The following is a 15,838-nucleotide window of genomic DNA, read 5'->3' as shown; positions in this document are numbered from 1 at the left end:
CATGTACGCTTCTTTTATATATATAAAATCATATCTGCAGGATATCTTATTTGCATATGAATGCATCACGTAAATAATATTTTGAGTTTTACCAGATAACTATGCATGTTAGGTGTATGATGGTTTATGTTCATGTGAAATGTGTAAGACTGGGTCAGTGATGGTGCAATGTTCTGGTTTGGTGAGAAAAACGCACTTACGCAAGACGAAGGTGCTGGGGAATAAAGAAAGAATAGACTGAACTCCATGAGGATTCATTTAAACAGAACAGATCCTCATCAAATGACTCTTATATGAACACAGCATCTGAAATATGGCAGAAAGAGGTTGAGCTGTTCAGGTCACAAGTTGAGCTGGTACACTGTGTAAAAGTGCCATTTATGGCAGCTTGAGGTGATGGCTTTGTTGGGTTTAGTACATTTGTGATTTTCAGTTGTTGTGCTATGGACATAAAGGATACCATTAATCGTGCAGCTTTTTGAAGGTATACTATTTCTGAGCAGTTATACTGGCACATAATAAAATGTTCAAGAATCCAACTACAGCTTACAAAATTGTGCCGTTTGTACAATGCTTTTTATATGAAAAAAGTAAGAACATTCACCACTAAACCTACCCCTCAGCAGGGTGAGAGCAGATTGTTTGAAATCCTACAAGTGAGTTTGTATGAATTAGCAACAAAATAGTTACGAATTGTCATTGGTGAATTGTGTTGGAAAAATCCTATAGACTTGAATTGTGTAGTAAAATGTAGAGCAGTGGTTCTCAATCTGGGCCCACTAGGGGGCCTCAGCATTATTCTACAAACAACAAATCTTAAAATAACTTAAAATTATTTAAAATAACACAAATCAAACATTAAAATAAGCTCAAACTATTTTTTATTTTTTTTGCCTTTTGAATTATTTTTTCTTTGAAGAACCAGGGTTTGCACGATATTGGAAAAATAGATATATGAGGTAGCCCGATTTTAAAAGTTTAATTTGTAGACCTGGAAAAGTCATGCAAATTATATATATATATATATATACACACTCCTGAACAAAATCTTAAGACCAGGGGATGCATTGCAAGTTTTACACATTTCGCACTAACCGGGTTGTAAGTGCTGCTTCAAAATGCCAAAAGAAGAAACAGGAGCAAGAGACAAAAAATAGAGAGTAGGCAATTTATTGTAAAACTGCATTAAAACTCAAACAGGCTGTTCATTGTCTGATCAAAAGTTTAAGACCATATTCCAAAAATAAACGCACAACAGAACTAAAAGTGTCAAAAAAGGACTCAGTAGTGAGTAGCCACACCGTTCTTGTTGATCACTTCAAACACTCGTTTCGGCTGTTTCCAGGAGGCTGGTGGGAATGTTGCTCCATGGGGTGAAGATGGCTTCACGAAGGGCATCCACGGTCTGGAACTGACGTCCGTTTTTGTAAACTTCCCTTGCCATCCATCCCCAAATGTTCTCAATGGGATTTAGATCAGAGGAACACGCAGGATGGTCCAAAAGAGCAATGTTATTCTCCTGGAAGAAGTCCTTCGTCAGGTGTGCGCTGTGAATTGCAGCGTTGTCCTGTTGAAAGACCCAGTCATTACCGCACAGATGGGGGCCCTCGGTCAAGAGGGATGCCCGCCGCAACAGATCCACATAGCCAGTCGCCGTTTGACACCCCTGCACAACCTGAAGCTCCATTTTCCCACTGAAGGAAAAAGCACCCCAGATCATGATGGAGCCTCCTCCACTGTGCCGCATAGAAAACATCTCAGGTGGGATCTCCTTGTCATGCCACTGATGTTGGAAGCCATCAGGACCGTCCAGGTTAAATTTTTTCTTGTCAGAGAATAAAACTTTCTTCCACCTTTCAATGTCCCATGTTTGGTGCTCCCTTGCAAATTCCAAATGGGCAAGTTTTTTGTCGTGGGAGGAGACGTGGCCTTTGAAGCGTTTTTGTTCTTGAAGCCCTTCTCTAGCAGATGACGTCTTATGGTTATTGGGCTGCAGTCAGCATCCACCTGCGTCTTCACGGACAACCCGTCGGATCCTGCGGCTCAGTGCAGGTGAAATCTTTTTGGGTGTACCACTTGACTTTTTTGTCCCATAACTCTCAGGATTTTTTAAGAAATGTAAAATGACTGTCTTACTGCGTCCAACCTCGGCAGCGATGGCGCATTGCTTGTGCAGCTCAACAATCCTGCCACGTTCAAAGAGAGAAAGCCGTTTTGCCTTTGCCATCAAGAGAGCTTGACAGTATGACTGCTTGAAGAACAGTGACATGAAAGCCATATTTTTGTGCAGATTTGACCTTTTTATGGCTATGGTCGTAAACTTTTTATCAGCTGATGAACAGCCTGTTTGAGTCAGTTTTCAATAAATTGCCTACTCTCTATTTTTTGTCTCTTGCTCCTGTTTCTTCTTTTGGCATTTTAAAGCAGCACTTACAACCCGGTTATGGTATATATATAAAAATATATATATATATATATATTTTTTTTTTTAAGGTAAACATCTAATACAAATTTTACCATTATCTTTTTTTTAGTTAAGCCAAGGTCTGTAAAAATAATTTTAAAATATGTTTCCTTAACCCTTAAAGGCGTACGTTCTTCTGTGTCAGCCACGCTGCTCTGATGCACTGTTTTCTTTCAAACCAAAGCGTAAATACACGTAAAAAAAAACATCCTTGTGGCATGGCTGACACAGAAGAGCCTGCCTACTGCTCAGATTTGTCAAAATGGTGCTACGCTGATTTGGAGAGACACAGAGGAGAGGAATTGTTGAATAAAGTCATTATTTTTGTTTTCTTTGTGTACAAAAAGTATTCTCGTCGCTTCATAGTGTTACGGTCGAACCACTGATGGCAGATGGACTATTGTGACGATGCTTTTCATACTTTCCTGGACCTTGGCAGTGTAATTTACTTGCCAGTCTATGGGCCAGTCACAAGCCTCCTGGTTTTCATCCATAACATTTTTAAAAATTGTGTTCCAAAGACAAACAAAGCTTTTACGGGTTTGGAACGACATGGGGGTAAGTGATTAATGACAAAATTTTAATTTTGATGTGGAGTATCCCTTTAAGGTTGGAAAACAACAATACTACAGATTTTAAAACACTAGGCATTATAAACTTGCTGACTTTGTAAATGGTTACAGAAAAAAAAAAACTGGACGTTACACTAAACGACACTACCTGACTTTCAAGTCATTCTGAACACAACAAACTCATGTTGCCAGAAGATTTAGACAATGTGTTCAAACATGTTATATATCGTCCGACTGAACGGATTCATCGTCTGAAGATAAGAGTCCGTGCCCATCATACACTACATGATTTCTGTTTTTTGTATTCTGCATATCACGATTTCTCAGCTCGCTCATCCTAGTGCGTGTATAGGGAAATAATTGTAGAGGTGCAAGGAGATATTTACAGTTGTGGGGGTTTATGCAGTTTTATGACATACTATTTTAGATTTGGTGGTTTATTTTTAGTGTTGCCCACTTTTAAATGTTCTTAATTAAAGGGATAAGTTCACCCACATGTTTTTCCAAATATTTATGCATTTCTTTCTTCAATTGGAAACAAACAAACAAATAAAACACTTTTTTTGTTTGTTTTTGTTTTTTGTTTTGTTGTTTTGTTTTGGACCCCATTTGCTTTCATTGTATGGACAAACAATTCTTTAAACAACACCTTTTATGTTCCACAGATGAAATAAAGTCATAAAAGTCTGGAACAACACAAGGGTGAGTAAATTATGCGTAAACTATCCCATGACACTCCAGTCTGGACTTTATACAACCGTCACCAGACGCAAATCTGTTAGCTATGTTAGGAAGGTGCTGATTAGCTGCTGTTTGTTTTTGAATTGCACTGACTCTGCTTGTGCGTGCGGTGAGGGGTTGAGTTGCCAGTTTCATTTACAGTAAACTGGACATCAAGACACCAGTCTGGACAGTGTTTATCGAAAATTTTGAAATTTGTGAAATTAATTGATGGTGCACGACTCATTTTTTAACGACCTTACAATAACGGCTGAGTAGTTCCATTAAAATACACCTGAAGGATACTGCTTACATTAATATGCTCCAAACTATCATATAAGTTGTTTTCTAAGAACTAGGTAACACATTGCACACTTTCTCTAAAATATAATCTCAAAAGTTTACTAAGAAACTGATCCCATCCTTTAATAAAAGGTCCGTTCATTACTCACTAGCTCAGAACATTAAAAAGTGTGTGATTGTGTGTGCACTTCACTGTGTGTGTGTTCCGTGTTCTCTCTGGTCTATTCCTGGTTTTGACATCTTATCCCTGTGCAGAGTAAATCAGCTCCAGGGACAACTTCAGGATCACTTGTCTCTCTCTCTCTCTCTCTGCTTATTTATTTTTACTAATAGCGAGTCAGTCAACACTTTACGGAAACAGTGTGTATCACAACAACCCTGTGTACTGTTTACTTTAGAGACTTGTTTCCTATTGTAGGTGTTTGTTTGTTCTTGTTCATATGCATGAAGCAATTCAGATTTCCACATCTTTCACATCAAGCATGTCTTGCAAGCAAGTTAAATAACAGATCTAGCAGTTCACTTCACTGGAAAGCCATCAGCGCTACGTCTGCCAGTCAGTAACCCGAATTCCAGTATAATCTCATCAGTGGATGAGAGCGTGTGCCCGTTATTTCTGTCCTGAAACCGGTTTGAGAGATTCTACATTTTCAAAGAGTTTTCTGTTTTTTCAAATGAAACTTTAAATGAAAGTGTTGCATGAGAAAGCATGTTTGCAATTGTGCACAAATTTGTATTATGCGATTCACATGGAAATGTATGATTTGTATTAAAAAAAGTGAAAATACATCTCTAAACCTAGCCCTCACGGGGTGAGAGCAGATTAGGCCTATACAAAAATGTAAGAACATCGTATGAATTTTCAACATTGTGATAAGTTTGCTATGCAGTTGCAAAGGTGTTTGGATTGTTTGTTAGAGCATTGTTATGGGGTTGCAAAGATGTTCAGGGCGGTTTTTACAGCTTTGCTGTGTGGTTTGTAGTGTGATCTGGGTGGTTTTAGGTGCTTGCTAACTGTCCCAAGTCAAAAGAGCCCACCTCCAAATCGGCAGATAAAATTTTGGGCCTTTAGTGGTCAATTATAGACTAAGTATTTATTCATTTAATTATTTTTAAGTAAAAATATTTATATTAGCACACCCAATCCACGAAAAAGTGCCATTTTTCATATGAATAGGCTAAATCATCTCCATAGTGCAAAGTTAAGTCTTACATATTGTAGTTTATTAGCCTATACTTTTATCATTTATTTACATTTAATAATTTAGGATAACAGACCATTTTATCCAACGCACTTACAAATGAGGACAATAAAAGCAATCAACCTAACAAAAGAGCAGTATAAGTGCTTTATGACAGTTTTCCTCCAAACACTGCTACCAGAATAAGTTGTACAGTGTGTAAACACATTTTGGGATGATGTTCATTTTAGCTCACCCAGTCAAAAGAAAAACACTGAGAGCTCGGGCAGACAGCTAACTGGGTCAACGCGGCAAGTCCTGCATCAACAAAGACATGAAAGAGTGGGAAAGTGATACCTGGAATCACGAGAAAGTGTCATGAAGCTTGGGAAAAAACAAAGCTGTTCTCACGTGACTTGCAATTAACTTGCTTTCTTTGTGTATCGCAAGTCTGTGTGAAAAGGGGATAAATAGAATTTGTTTTCCGATACACAAAACCTTCAAATGTCTTCTGAAATATTGGTCGGTAAGTGTTCTAAAGCGCTGCCGCGTGAGAACTAGACAGAGAGAAAAGAAGAAAAAGTCATTTTCCATTTAACGATGAGTGTAATGTTTTCGGGACAGAGATGATGTGAGGCTGATGGAGTGATGTCACGCCCTCGGTTTCATCCTGTACGTGCGGCTCTCAGCATCTCCCTGAAGATCTCAAAACCAACAAAGGCGTGATAAATAAATGCATCGCACTCATTTGTTTCTCATGTACGTTTCTCCATTATACTACTAAGTATAGCAATTTATATTAAAAATGAAACGATGAAACAAAATGAAAAGGGAAAAAATAACACTAAATAAGCGACTGCGTTAACGTTAAGTTCAGAAAAGTCACCATTTATAAAATGTTCCAAAAATGTTGAATTTCTATGAGGCTAGAATTTTGAACTATTTCGGGAATTTTTTTTTTATTTAGGCTTAGAAGCCTAATTAATTGGTTTGTTTTAACATTTTTGTTAAACAAAACCCAATAACAATGCAATCGGTGATTTCACTCATGTCTGTTGTAACGGTGTGTTACACAAATAAACTCTCGAAATTACATGCACATTAAGTTTCATTTCATTACTCATTCATCAGTTTAAAAACAAAGTACAACCTGATTCGGAAATAAATCAGACTCATATTATTTCACATGTAGCCTAAGCGTTGACCGTTACATTCATTATTAATTTACTACTTTTATGGCAGGAAATAATAATTTGAAAAACAACACGCCGGTGAATTTATAGCGCGAGGACGCTTGCTATTATTTCACGGGTTTATGAAGATTGATGGACTGACGTAGTGACTCTCGGCACGTAGGCAAGTGGGGATGCCCACTCGACGCGTGACCTGCATCTTTAATGCTCTTGAGTGCACAGCCTTACAAGCCTTTTATCACTTTGTGCACAGCATTAGCGTCTAGAAATATAACAAAATATCAAAATAATAATAATAAATAGTCTACTATTCAACGCATGAATATAAAGTGTGAACACAATAGCTGTGTATTTATTTTGTCATAATAACCAACCTCTAATATTTGGCCGCGAGGTGGCGCATGTGAGCGCGCAGACACGCCCTCTGCGGTGACGTCACAGCGTCGTGTCGCCGGTTCCGTATTTAAAGCGCAGATGATGAGAACCGTGCCGTCAGAGATTACCGGGAGACAGAGCGAGGAGGATTCAGACTTATAACTGATACATTTCGTCGCAAGTTCTTCAAATAGCCTTTAAAGAAGAAGATTTACAGAGAAGAGCAGCGTTAATCCTTCATTTTTTTTCGCTTGTGTTCGTAAAGAGTCTGGGAATTTCCGAAGCCGGTGTGTAACGTGTCGCTGTATCCTTGCTGATATTCCCCAATCCTAAAGGAATGCCAAGGGAACTAACCCAGAACAGGATCCAAAAAATCTGGATTCCCTCTAAGGATGACAAACCTTCAGTGCCCCGCACATGTAAGTAATTACATATCTAAATTTATATTTATACTATATTTTCTATTAAAGATTGGCGAGCACATACATGTATTATTATTATTCAACAGTAAATCGCACTTTACATAATATGAAATTAAATATTTCGCGAATAGAATTTAACTGTGACTTACGAGCGCTGTACTTTAATGCGTGCACTGATCAACCTAGTGACATATTTCAGGGTGATGGTCATCGGTAGCCATGGCAACAGAATTAATTGACCCTTTAACATTCTGAGCACTGTCTCAAGTAATTCGGTTGTCATGGAAACACACGCGCATCGCCTTTGAAAAGACTTTCGATCTCAATGGCACGATGATGACGCCAGGGATTTGCAGAGAGGAATGTGGGGAATATGGCGTTTCCCGATCATACTGGGCTCTGATTGGTCGAATATATTCACCTGCAGTTGGAGTGAGCGTGATGCCAGTAGCGTATGCATCGGAATTACTCATCACAACACAAATGATGCGTTTAAGTATCTGCTGCGCCAGTGGTATCACCCTGACCCTCATGTTGTTTATTATGATGATAATTAAGACATAATTTAATGCAATAAATAATAAATTGCATCTATACAGGAGTGCTCAAATTTGTTAAGAAAGAAAGATCGCGAGAGAACATTAAAAAAAAAAACTCAGTGAACTCTAACATTTTTATCTAAATATAAATAATATAATTGTAGTAATTTATGCAATGATATATATTTTTTTGTATCACATTTTATTTTTATTTTTGAAATCGCTATTAAGAATGAATGAATGAAGGAAGGAATAAATACATTTCCTTCTCTAAATTAATCACAATTTCCTTTATACATAACAATATAATATTCTATAATATAATTTTCTTTTGATTTTGGGGTGAATCATGACCTAGACATGTTCTCCTTAAGATTCTGTCTGGTCAGTGTACGTGTACAGCCAGTAAAAGCCTAATAAGATCATTGTCTATCTCTGCTGACTGAGCTGAGTTGTGTTTGTGTGTTTCTGTTGGGGATCTTCTTAAGGATTAACCCCGACTGCGCTGGTTCACATTGCCTATTCACAAGGCCACCTGCCAGTGGACGTCTGGAATTCATTGAGAAAAACTGCTGTGTACTTTCTCTCTCCCTCTGATAGGGATTACTTTTACCCCATAAATAGCATGATGGAATAGAAACTTATTCAAAATATGCAAAACTTTGAATCCTAGCCTAATGCACAACTGCATAAATACATATATTTTGTGGCAATTCGCATGAAACATCAGACTTGCGCAGAAACATTTACTTCTTGGAGGATTTATATGTCTGTGTGTGTATGCAAAAGTGAGACTCATCTGCGTCGCTGCCGGCGGCGTGGAATGTGTATGTGCATTTAAGTGTAGTAAATGTTTAGCTTTGAAAGTGCATCTGTGCGCACACAACCTGGCCCATAGCTGGCTGTCTGATGGCTAAAAGGCTGACCATTGCACATGACTGGGACATCATGTGGAGTGAGGGAAACTGAAAGAAAAATGTAGATTTTATTTTGAAAACCCCTAAAATATAGGCTTGTGATTCGATGTATTTTATTTTCTCTTTTATTTTAGCACGTGGAGGCCCCCACCTGGCAAACCCCCCAACAGTGATAGTGATGGTAGGGCTTCCTGCTCGGGGCAAAACCTACATATCCAGGAAACTCACACGCTACCTCAACTGGATCGGTATCCCCACAAAAGGTACAAAAATCAAGCAATGTTAAATAAATAAATATGTTTGTATTAAATATTATACACATTTTGCAGGAATTCTTAATTGCTCAATATGTGTATTTCTAGTCTTTAACGTTGGCGAGTATCGTCGAGAGGCCGTGAAACACTACAGCTCTTACGATTTCTTCAAATCGGACAATGAGGATGCTGTAAAAATCCGACAGTGAGTTGTGTGCCTGAACTACAGTATTCCATGAGATGGAAATGAATTCTTCTTCGACTCTTTTATGTAGATATATGAAGTAATTAATCATTTTGTTTCGTCTCCAGGCAGTGTGCCTTAGCCGCTCTGAGAGATGTCAAGAATTACCTCACCGAAGAGAAGGGTCAAGTGGCTGTGAGTACTGGATCTTTTAGTGCTGTCAAACAATTAATCGCATCCAAAATAAAAGTTTTTGTTTACATTATATATGTGTGTGTACTGTGTATATTTATTATGTATGTACTGTATACATGTGTGTGTGTTTGCATGTGTCTATTTATATATACATAATAAATCGCAAATCTCGGATGCGGTTAATCGCGATTAATCGTTTGACAGCACTACTCTAGATGTATAAACCGCTTGCAGAACGTTTCAAAAAAGAGCAGATCCTCACCGCTGTATCTTTCCGCAGGTTTTTGATGCTACAAACACAACCAGAGAGCGAAGAGATATGATCCTGGAGTTTGGTGCAGAAAATGGCTTCAAGGTCAGTCATAATATCTTGAAAATTGCTTTTGATGACAATCACAAGGACGAAGACCACTAATACAAATGTACTTTTGCAGATTTTCTTCATCGAGTCTGTGTGTGATGACCCAAATGTAATCGCCTGTAATATCTTGGTATGTTGCATGAGTAAGAGTTTCAGACAACATAATTTAACTTTATATGTATAACTTAATTATATACATGAGTGCTAAATCACTGACGATAAAGTGTGCAAAACCGCTAAACTCTGCATTAATACTTAAACAGGAAGTTAAGGTGTCATGTCCTGACTATCAAGATTGCAACAAGACGGATGCCATGGAGGACTTCAAGAAAAGAATTGAGTGTTACAGAATGAACTATCAGCCACTTGACCCTGACCAGTATGACAAGTATGTCAGCAATACACACACACACACACATTTTCTTTGTCAGTGTCTTTAATATCACAAGATTAACCACTTGTTTGTCCTCACAGAAATTTTTCCTTCATCAAAGTGATTGACGTGGGTCGTAGATTCCTGGTGAACCGCATTCAAGACCACATCCAGAGTCGGATCGTCTACTACCTGATGAACATCCATGTGCAGCCGCGGTCTATTTATTTGTGTCGCCATGGTGAGAGCCAACACAACCTCCAGGGCCGTCTGGGAGGAGACTCTGGACTCTCTACACGCGGACGAAAGGTACTATGCTCGTAAATCTTGGAAAAGAATGAAAATAATGCAGGAGGTTCAACTTGTGAGGTTGGGTAATTCATCTGTACCTTTCATAAACAAGCATGTTGTTGCCAGTTAGCTCAATTCGGTGCCAACGACGGTATTTGTAAAGTCTGAAACAGTCTCATAGCCAAGAGTACTAAATTACCCATGTGTCCGATTTGTCCAAACTCTCCAGAATAACAAACCGTCCCACTCTGTAGTTCACAGAAGCTCTTGCTAAATTTGTGGAGGAGCAGAATTTGAAGGACTTGAAGGTTTGGACGAGCCAGATGCGCCGTAGTATCCAGACCGCCGAGGCCCTCAACGTGCCGTACGAACAGTGGAAAGCCCTGAATGAGATTGATGCTGTAAGTTCTCCAGCATGCGTCTCTGGTTTGGTGTTTCTGCAAAGGTACTCCATTTCAGCCTCCTTAAGATGTTCGTATGTTGTCTGCAGGGTCTGTGTGAGGAGATGACTTATGAAGAAGTGAGGGAGAGGTTTCCAGAAGAGTTTGCTCTCAGAGATCAAGATAAATACTACTACCGCTACCCCTCCGGAGAGGTACAAACAGATGAAATGCCCCTATTTTACTATGACAAAGTCTAAGAAAGAGTTCTTAATAAAATGCTTCTGTCTTTCTCCAGTCATATCAGGATTTGGTTCAGCGGGTGGAACCTGTGATCATGGAACTGGAACGACAGGAAAATGTTCTTGTCATTTGTCATCAGGCTGTGATGCGCTGCCTGTTAGCCTACTTCTTGGACAAAAGTGCAGGTGAGATTCTTAAATAAAACTTTGTCATAATTTACTCACCTTTGTGTCATTTCAAACTCATATGAGTTTCTTGCTTCTATGGAAACCAACAGAGGTTTAGCAGAATGTCCCATATGCTCTTTTCCACACAAACTGAAGATAAAATTCCACTTGAGTTCCAAAAATAGTCCATATGGCTTCTGAAACTTCCTTGTGTACACTTTAGCATACTTTTAAAAGACTAGGTAACACCTTAGATCAGGGAACAATACTTACTACTTAAGTACTTATAATGCACATATTAATTCATGACCATATTCTAGATCTCTTAACCCTACCAAATACCTAAACATAATGTAACTACTACAAAAACTACCTTACTTACTATCAATAGGAAGCAAAAAAAAAATATATATATATAATATTCCTAGTACGTATATTACCTTTAAGTGTAGTTCTACTTGATGATGTTTATTTTAGAGATTGTCAACACCACTTACATAGTATGGAAAAGAGCAGCATGAGCATTCATCAAAATGTCTCTTTTTGTATTCCATAGAAGAAAAACAGCCATACAGGTCTGGAATGACATGAGTCATAAGTAAATGACCCCTAATCTCCATCCGCACACTTTTCCATGCTTATTTGCAGTGCAATCATACTAACCTTTAATTTCCTGTCGGCAGATGAAATGCCGTACCTGAAGTGTCCACTCCACACAGTACTGAAGCTGACCCCAGTGGCTTATGGTAAGATTATTATCTCTGATAATATTTGATCTAATCTGAATAATATTGATAATAAGAATAACACAAACTAATTGTGTGTGTGTGTGTGTGTTTTTTAAAGGGTGCAAAGTTGAATCCATCTCTCTGAATGTGGATGCAGTGAACACACACAGAGACAGACCAGAGGTGAGCACAAACATATACACTACACACAAACACTTTTTTACTGTTTCAGTTTCTGATCTCTTGTTCTGTCTTCTGTCTCTAGGAGGTGAAGAGAGGCCCGAGCACTTTGATCAGGAGAAACAGCGTGACCCCTCTCACCAGCCCTGAACCCAATAAGAAGCCCCGCATCGAGGGTCTGGATGACCCGATCCTCAGAGAGGTGACGCCCGCCCAACTGACCCTGTGTTCAGCGTCACACACCACTCTCGCTCTCTCCACACAGGTGAGCCACAGTTACTGTCTTTATATCTGTGTCATATCTTCACTCCATAACCCCTAATCATTTCAAACTTCACCCTTTCACATTCTCTTCCCGTTTTTCTCTGTTTCCTTCTATTTATTCTTCCTCATTCCACTTTATGTACTACAGAACTGGCTAAGTGAAGCTTGTCTGTAAGTATTTCCTCCTTCTGTCTCTTCCTTATCTATTTCAAATAATTATACTTCCTCAAACTTTTCCAACTTGACACCAAATCCTTAAAATAGGCCATACAATGAACAATCAACTGTTAATGCAACAAGAAAACGGTTCTCATATCTTTTGGTTGTTGACATCCAATCAGATGTCCTCATAATAAGGATAAGCTCAGTACCTAAAGTTTAGCCAATCTTGACAGCCTTATTTGCATATAGAAGTCTTAAAGGTACAGCGGCGATCTTGTTTATTTTAGAGGAAGGGTAGAAAATGGTAATGTAAAACAAAATTATGACGTTTAAATGTTATCATTTTACAATATGGCCCCTTTAAAGGTGGTATTAATGCAACTGTTAACTGTAGTTACACTACCCTTTATGTTTATATCTTCATTTATATCTGGATACCCACTTTCTCATTTGTTCTGTAAATGATCACTGTATGTCTCTCGCTCATCTTTTGCATGCTTAAAGACGCACTTTTTTACATTATCTACAAGTGGTGTCAGTGCTGCTCTTTAAGAGGTAATGATAATAGAAACTAATGTGGTAGAGTAGCTAAAAGTATTGCACATGTATTTAAATAGTAAATAGAATTTGCAGACTGCAAACAATTTCTATACTGATTTTAGGATAAAACCGAGAATCCTGCAGATTGGATTGAAATCTTGTCAAATGTGTTAAATGGAGGTAGAATAAATGGGCCCTGTTTGCACCCGGCTTTAACATCTGGCAGTTATAGCTAACACAGATGCTAATATCAGAATAACAGGGTTACAGTTAGCTGAAAATATTGTCAAAGTAAATAAAATATGTAGAGCTTGCATTTGTTGTTTAAATTCTCTAGAAATAGTCCCTTTTGCAGTGCAGATTCCATACAGACTGGCCAAAAACAATAACAACACAGTTTTTGTGTTATGCTAACTGCTGTGATGCTACAATGCTCTTAGCTAGCAGCTAGCTTGTTGAGTAAATCAACTGTTCAGTAATTAACCAAACGATCTACATTCTCTTTTTCACAGAACCTGAAGAAATGCTCCATAGAGTGCCACGAACCCCCACAGCTCTGCCTGTGAGATTTTAAGGCTGGATTGCTTTACTCAGCGCGGAAGAGTTTCCTGCCAAGCTGCTTCCTCTTTTCCTCCCAGAGAGGTGTGTGTGTCCATCTTTCAGAAAATGGACACTGAGTGCAACCTGGGCTTTTTCTACTTGTCCTTCATGAATTCGTAATGAATGCACGTATGGTGTGGTTTGTCCTAGTAAGGAGTTGAGTGATTTCTTTGTGTGTTTTTGCGTATGAAGGGAAATCCGAGCCCAGTGGCAGTGATTTAAACAATGTTGTCAACCACCCACACATTTTTGGACACTATTCCCTGTTTACGGATAACAGGATACCACTTGCAGATTTTTTTATTCTGGTCTCGGACCGTTTTTTTAACACTGACGGTAAGAATATGCCCTGAACTTTGAAGTACGATGCTAAAACAGACCAAAGATCACCCGCAGACGCGTACGGGCTGATTCATGGCTTTTCTGCACTCACTTTCAAACATGCTGCAAATAACTTGCACATTATAATTGCACATTTAGACATTTTGCATTTATTTGTCTTAAGGGCAATGATAAATCTTACCATTTGTAATGCTGCTCGCAGTTTTGAAAGTTGTTTAAAAGTTCTCATGTTGTCCACTGAAGTTTCAGATGATTTGTGTTATGGATATGGATTGTGAGTGTGTGTTTTTGTGTGTTTTTAAGACCTGATGACAAGGTCGATGCGCAAGGTTGTAATAACAGGGTGTTTTATGTGTGTTTGGATGGGACAAAGTGAAGCAGTGTTTGTATTTGTTGTTTATATTTAATGTATTTTATGGTGTGATGGATATCAGCTACATTTTTATACTGTTCATTTATTAATTCCCTAGAGTGCCTAGTGCTTGAGCTATCAGGCCAGAGCTGCTTTTTTACATTCTAATATGAGAATTATATTGGGGAGAAAAAAAAACAACATTTGGAATTTATTGTACTCTTATCATTTTAGTTTCAGCTTTGTCAAAGCCTGATTAAGAGATTAAAATAGTGTTTGATATTGTATGTACAGATTTAACCAAATGTTTACAATTTGACTTTGTAAGAGATTTTATAGGAATGGAGAAAAATTTTAACACTTTTGAATCGAAGTACCAGCTTTAATTCTAAATATACAGTTCTGAGAAGACATCTAGTTGCTTTGAACAGCCATTTTTGGCTCCGTTTTTAGTGTAAAACATTGTTTATTACACGACTAGGTGCAATGCTGTATATACTGGCTCTTAACGGTAATTCATCGGATCGCTTATAATACTTGAACCTCATTTTGTAATATCTTTTTTTGTAAAAAATAATATTTATTTATTTGTACTAGGCATTGTGTTTCGAGCACTTTGTTCATTACTGAGATCAAACAGCATATCAACAAGTCTAATAATTGTCTCTTTCTGAAGAAAGTGAATCATTTATATGCATTTACTGATACAATAAACAGTCTAAAAGAGGATTTGTGGGTGTTTATTTGTTTTCACAGAACTGCATTTCCTTTTCTTGCAATTTTTCCATAAATGGTCAAATATAGGGTGGGCGTTTCCCATCCCACTGAGCATCCTGCAGCTTTCAGTCCGTTTGCTGTTTGCAACCACATCCACCTCATTTCTAATGAGCACTATCTGTGTTTTATGGCCCTCTGGTATGGCGTGGTATCGAGCGCATTATTGTAGCGTGAGAGCACATTTATATAATCTAATCGCTTGCACGCGGATTTCATTTGCTCTCGCACAAAACCAGCACTTAAAACGTGTCTCTCCTCTCGCTCAAACTCACAGATCTCTCTATGCTCATACTCTGGACCTGTCAGAACAGATATTAACGCAATGGAAACTTGCTGTTTAACCAGTCAAACCTTTCATTTACCATTCAAATTATTGTGAAATGATGCAATTTACATGAAATGCTAGTCACATGGCATCAGTCACATGCCCACAGTTCACTGCAACAGGAGTGCAATATTAGAAGAAACTTGAAAACACGGAATGTGTATAAACAGTATAATAACCATTGTAAACAAAAACAACCATTCTGTGCAGGACCAGCACAGACAGTAATTACATTTTCATAAACAACAATAATACATGATAGCTTTGCATGGACAGAAAATGTATTTGGATCATTCTCAGGAAGAATTTTTAAGTTTATTTTTAAATCTTTGTATATGTTTAATCATTTATTTATGTGTGATTGTTTTATCCATTATAAAAATATAAATTTTACTGAAAATTTAATGAAAATATGCTTTCATTGCCATAATGCA

General features: G+C 38.0%; 1 protein-coding gene across 3 annotated transcripts; it reads left to right on the top strand.

Moving 5' to 3' along the window:
- Positions 1 to 6,908: 6,908 nt before the first annotated feature.
- Positions 6,909 to 15,031, top strand: pfkfb3 (6-phosphofructo-2-kinase/fructose-2,6-biphosphatase 3). 3 transcript variants are annotated; one of them, XM_042722284.1, is made up of 16 exons: positions 6,909 to 7,227; positions 8,821 to 8,949; positions 9,049 to 9,145; positions 9,253 to 9,319; positions 9,600 to 9,674; positions 9,754 to 9,810; positions 9,944 to 10,068; positions 10,155 to 10,362; positions 10,599 to 10,745; positions 10,835 to 10,939; positions 11,023 to 11,152; positions 11,818 to 11,880; positions 11,981 to 12,045; positions 12,128 to 12,307; positions 12,455 to 12,477; positions 12,973 to 13,042. In XM_042722284.1, the coding sequence occupies exons 1-16, from the start codon at positions 7,146 to 7,148 to the stop codon at positions 13,025 to 13,027; spliced, it is 1,608 nt and encodes a 535-aa protein (XP_042578218.1). In that variant the 5' UTR covers positions 6,909 to 7,145; the 3' UTR covers positions 13,028 to 13,042. The 3 variants fall into 3 exon arrangements, with proteins under 3 accessions (XP_042578218.1, XP_042578217.1, XP_042578216.1); XM_042722283.1 differs by lacking the exon at positions 12,973 to 13,042 and adding an exon at positions 13,521 to 15,031 and having other exon boundaries at positions 6,910 to 7,227; XM_042722282.1 differs by lacking the exons at positions 12,455 to 12,477; positions 12,973 to 13,042 and adding an exon at positions 13,521 to 15,031 and having other exon boundaries at positions 6,910 to 7,227.
- The last annotated feature ends 807 nt before the right edge of the window (positions 15,032 to 15,838 follow it).

The sequence above is a fragment of the Cyprinus carpio genome, chromosome B4 (genome assembly GCF_018340385.1).
Source record: "Cyprinus carpio isolate SPL01 chromosome B4, ASM1834038v1, whole genome shotgun sequence".
Lineage (NCBI taxonomy): Eukaryota > Metazoa > Chordata > Actinopteri > Cypriniformes > Cyprinidae > Cyprinus > Cyprinus carpio.
The sequence above is the reverse complement of the archived record's forward strand: the minus strand, read 5'-3'. Positions and strand labels throughout refer to the sequence as shown.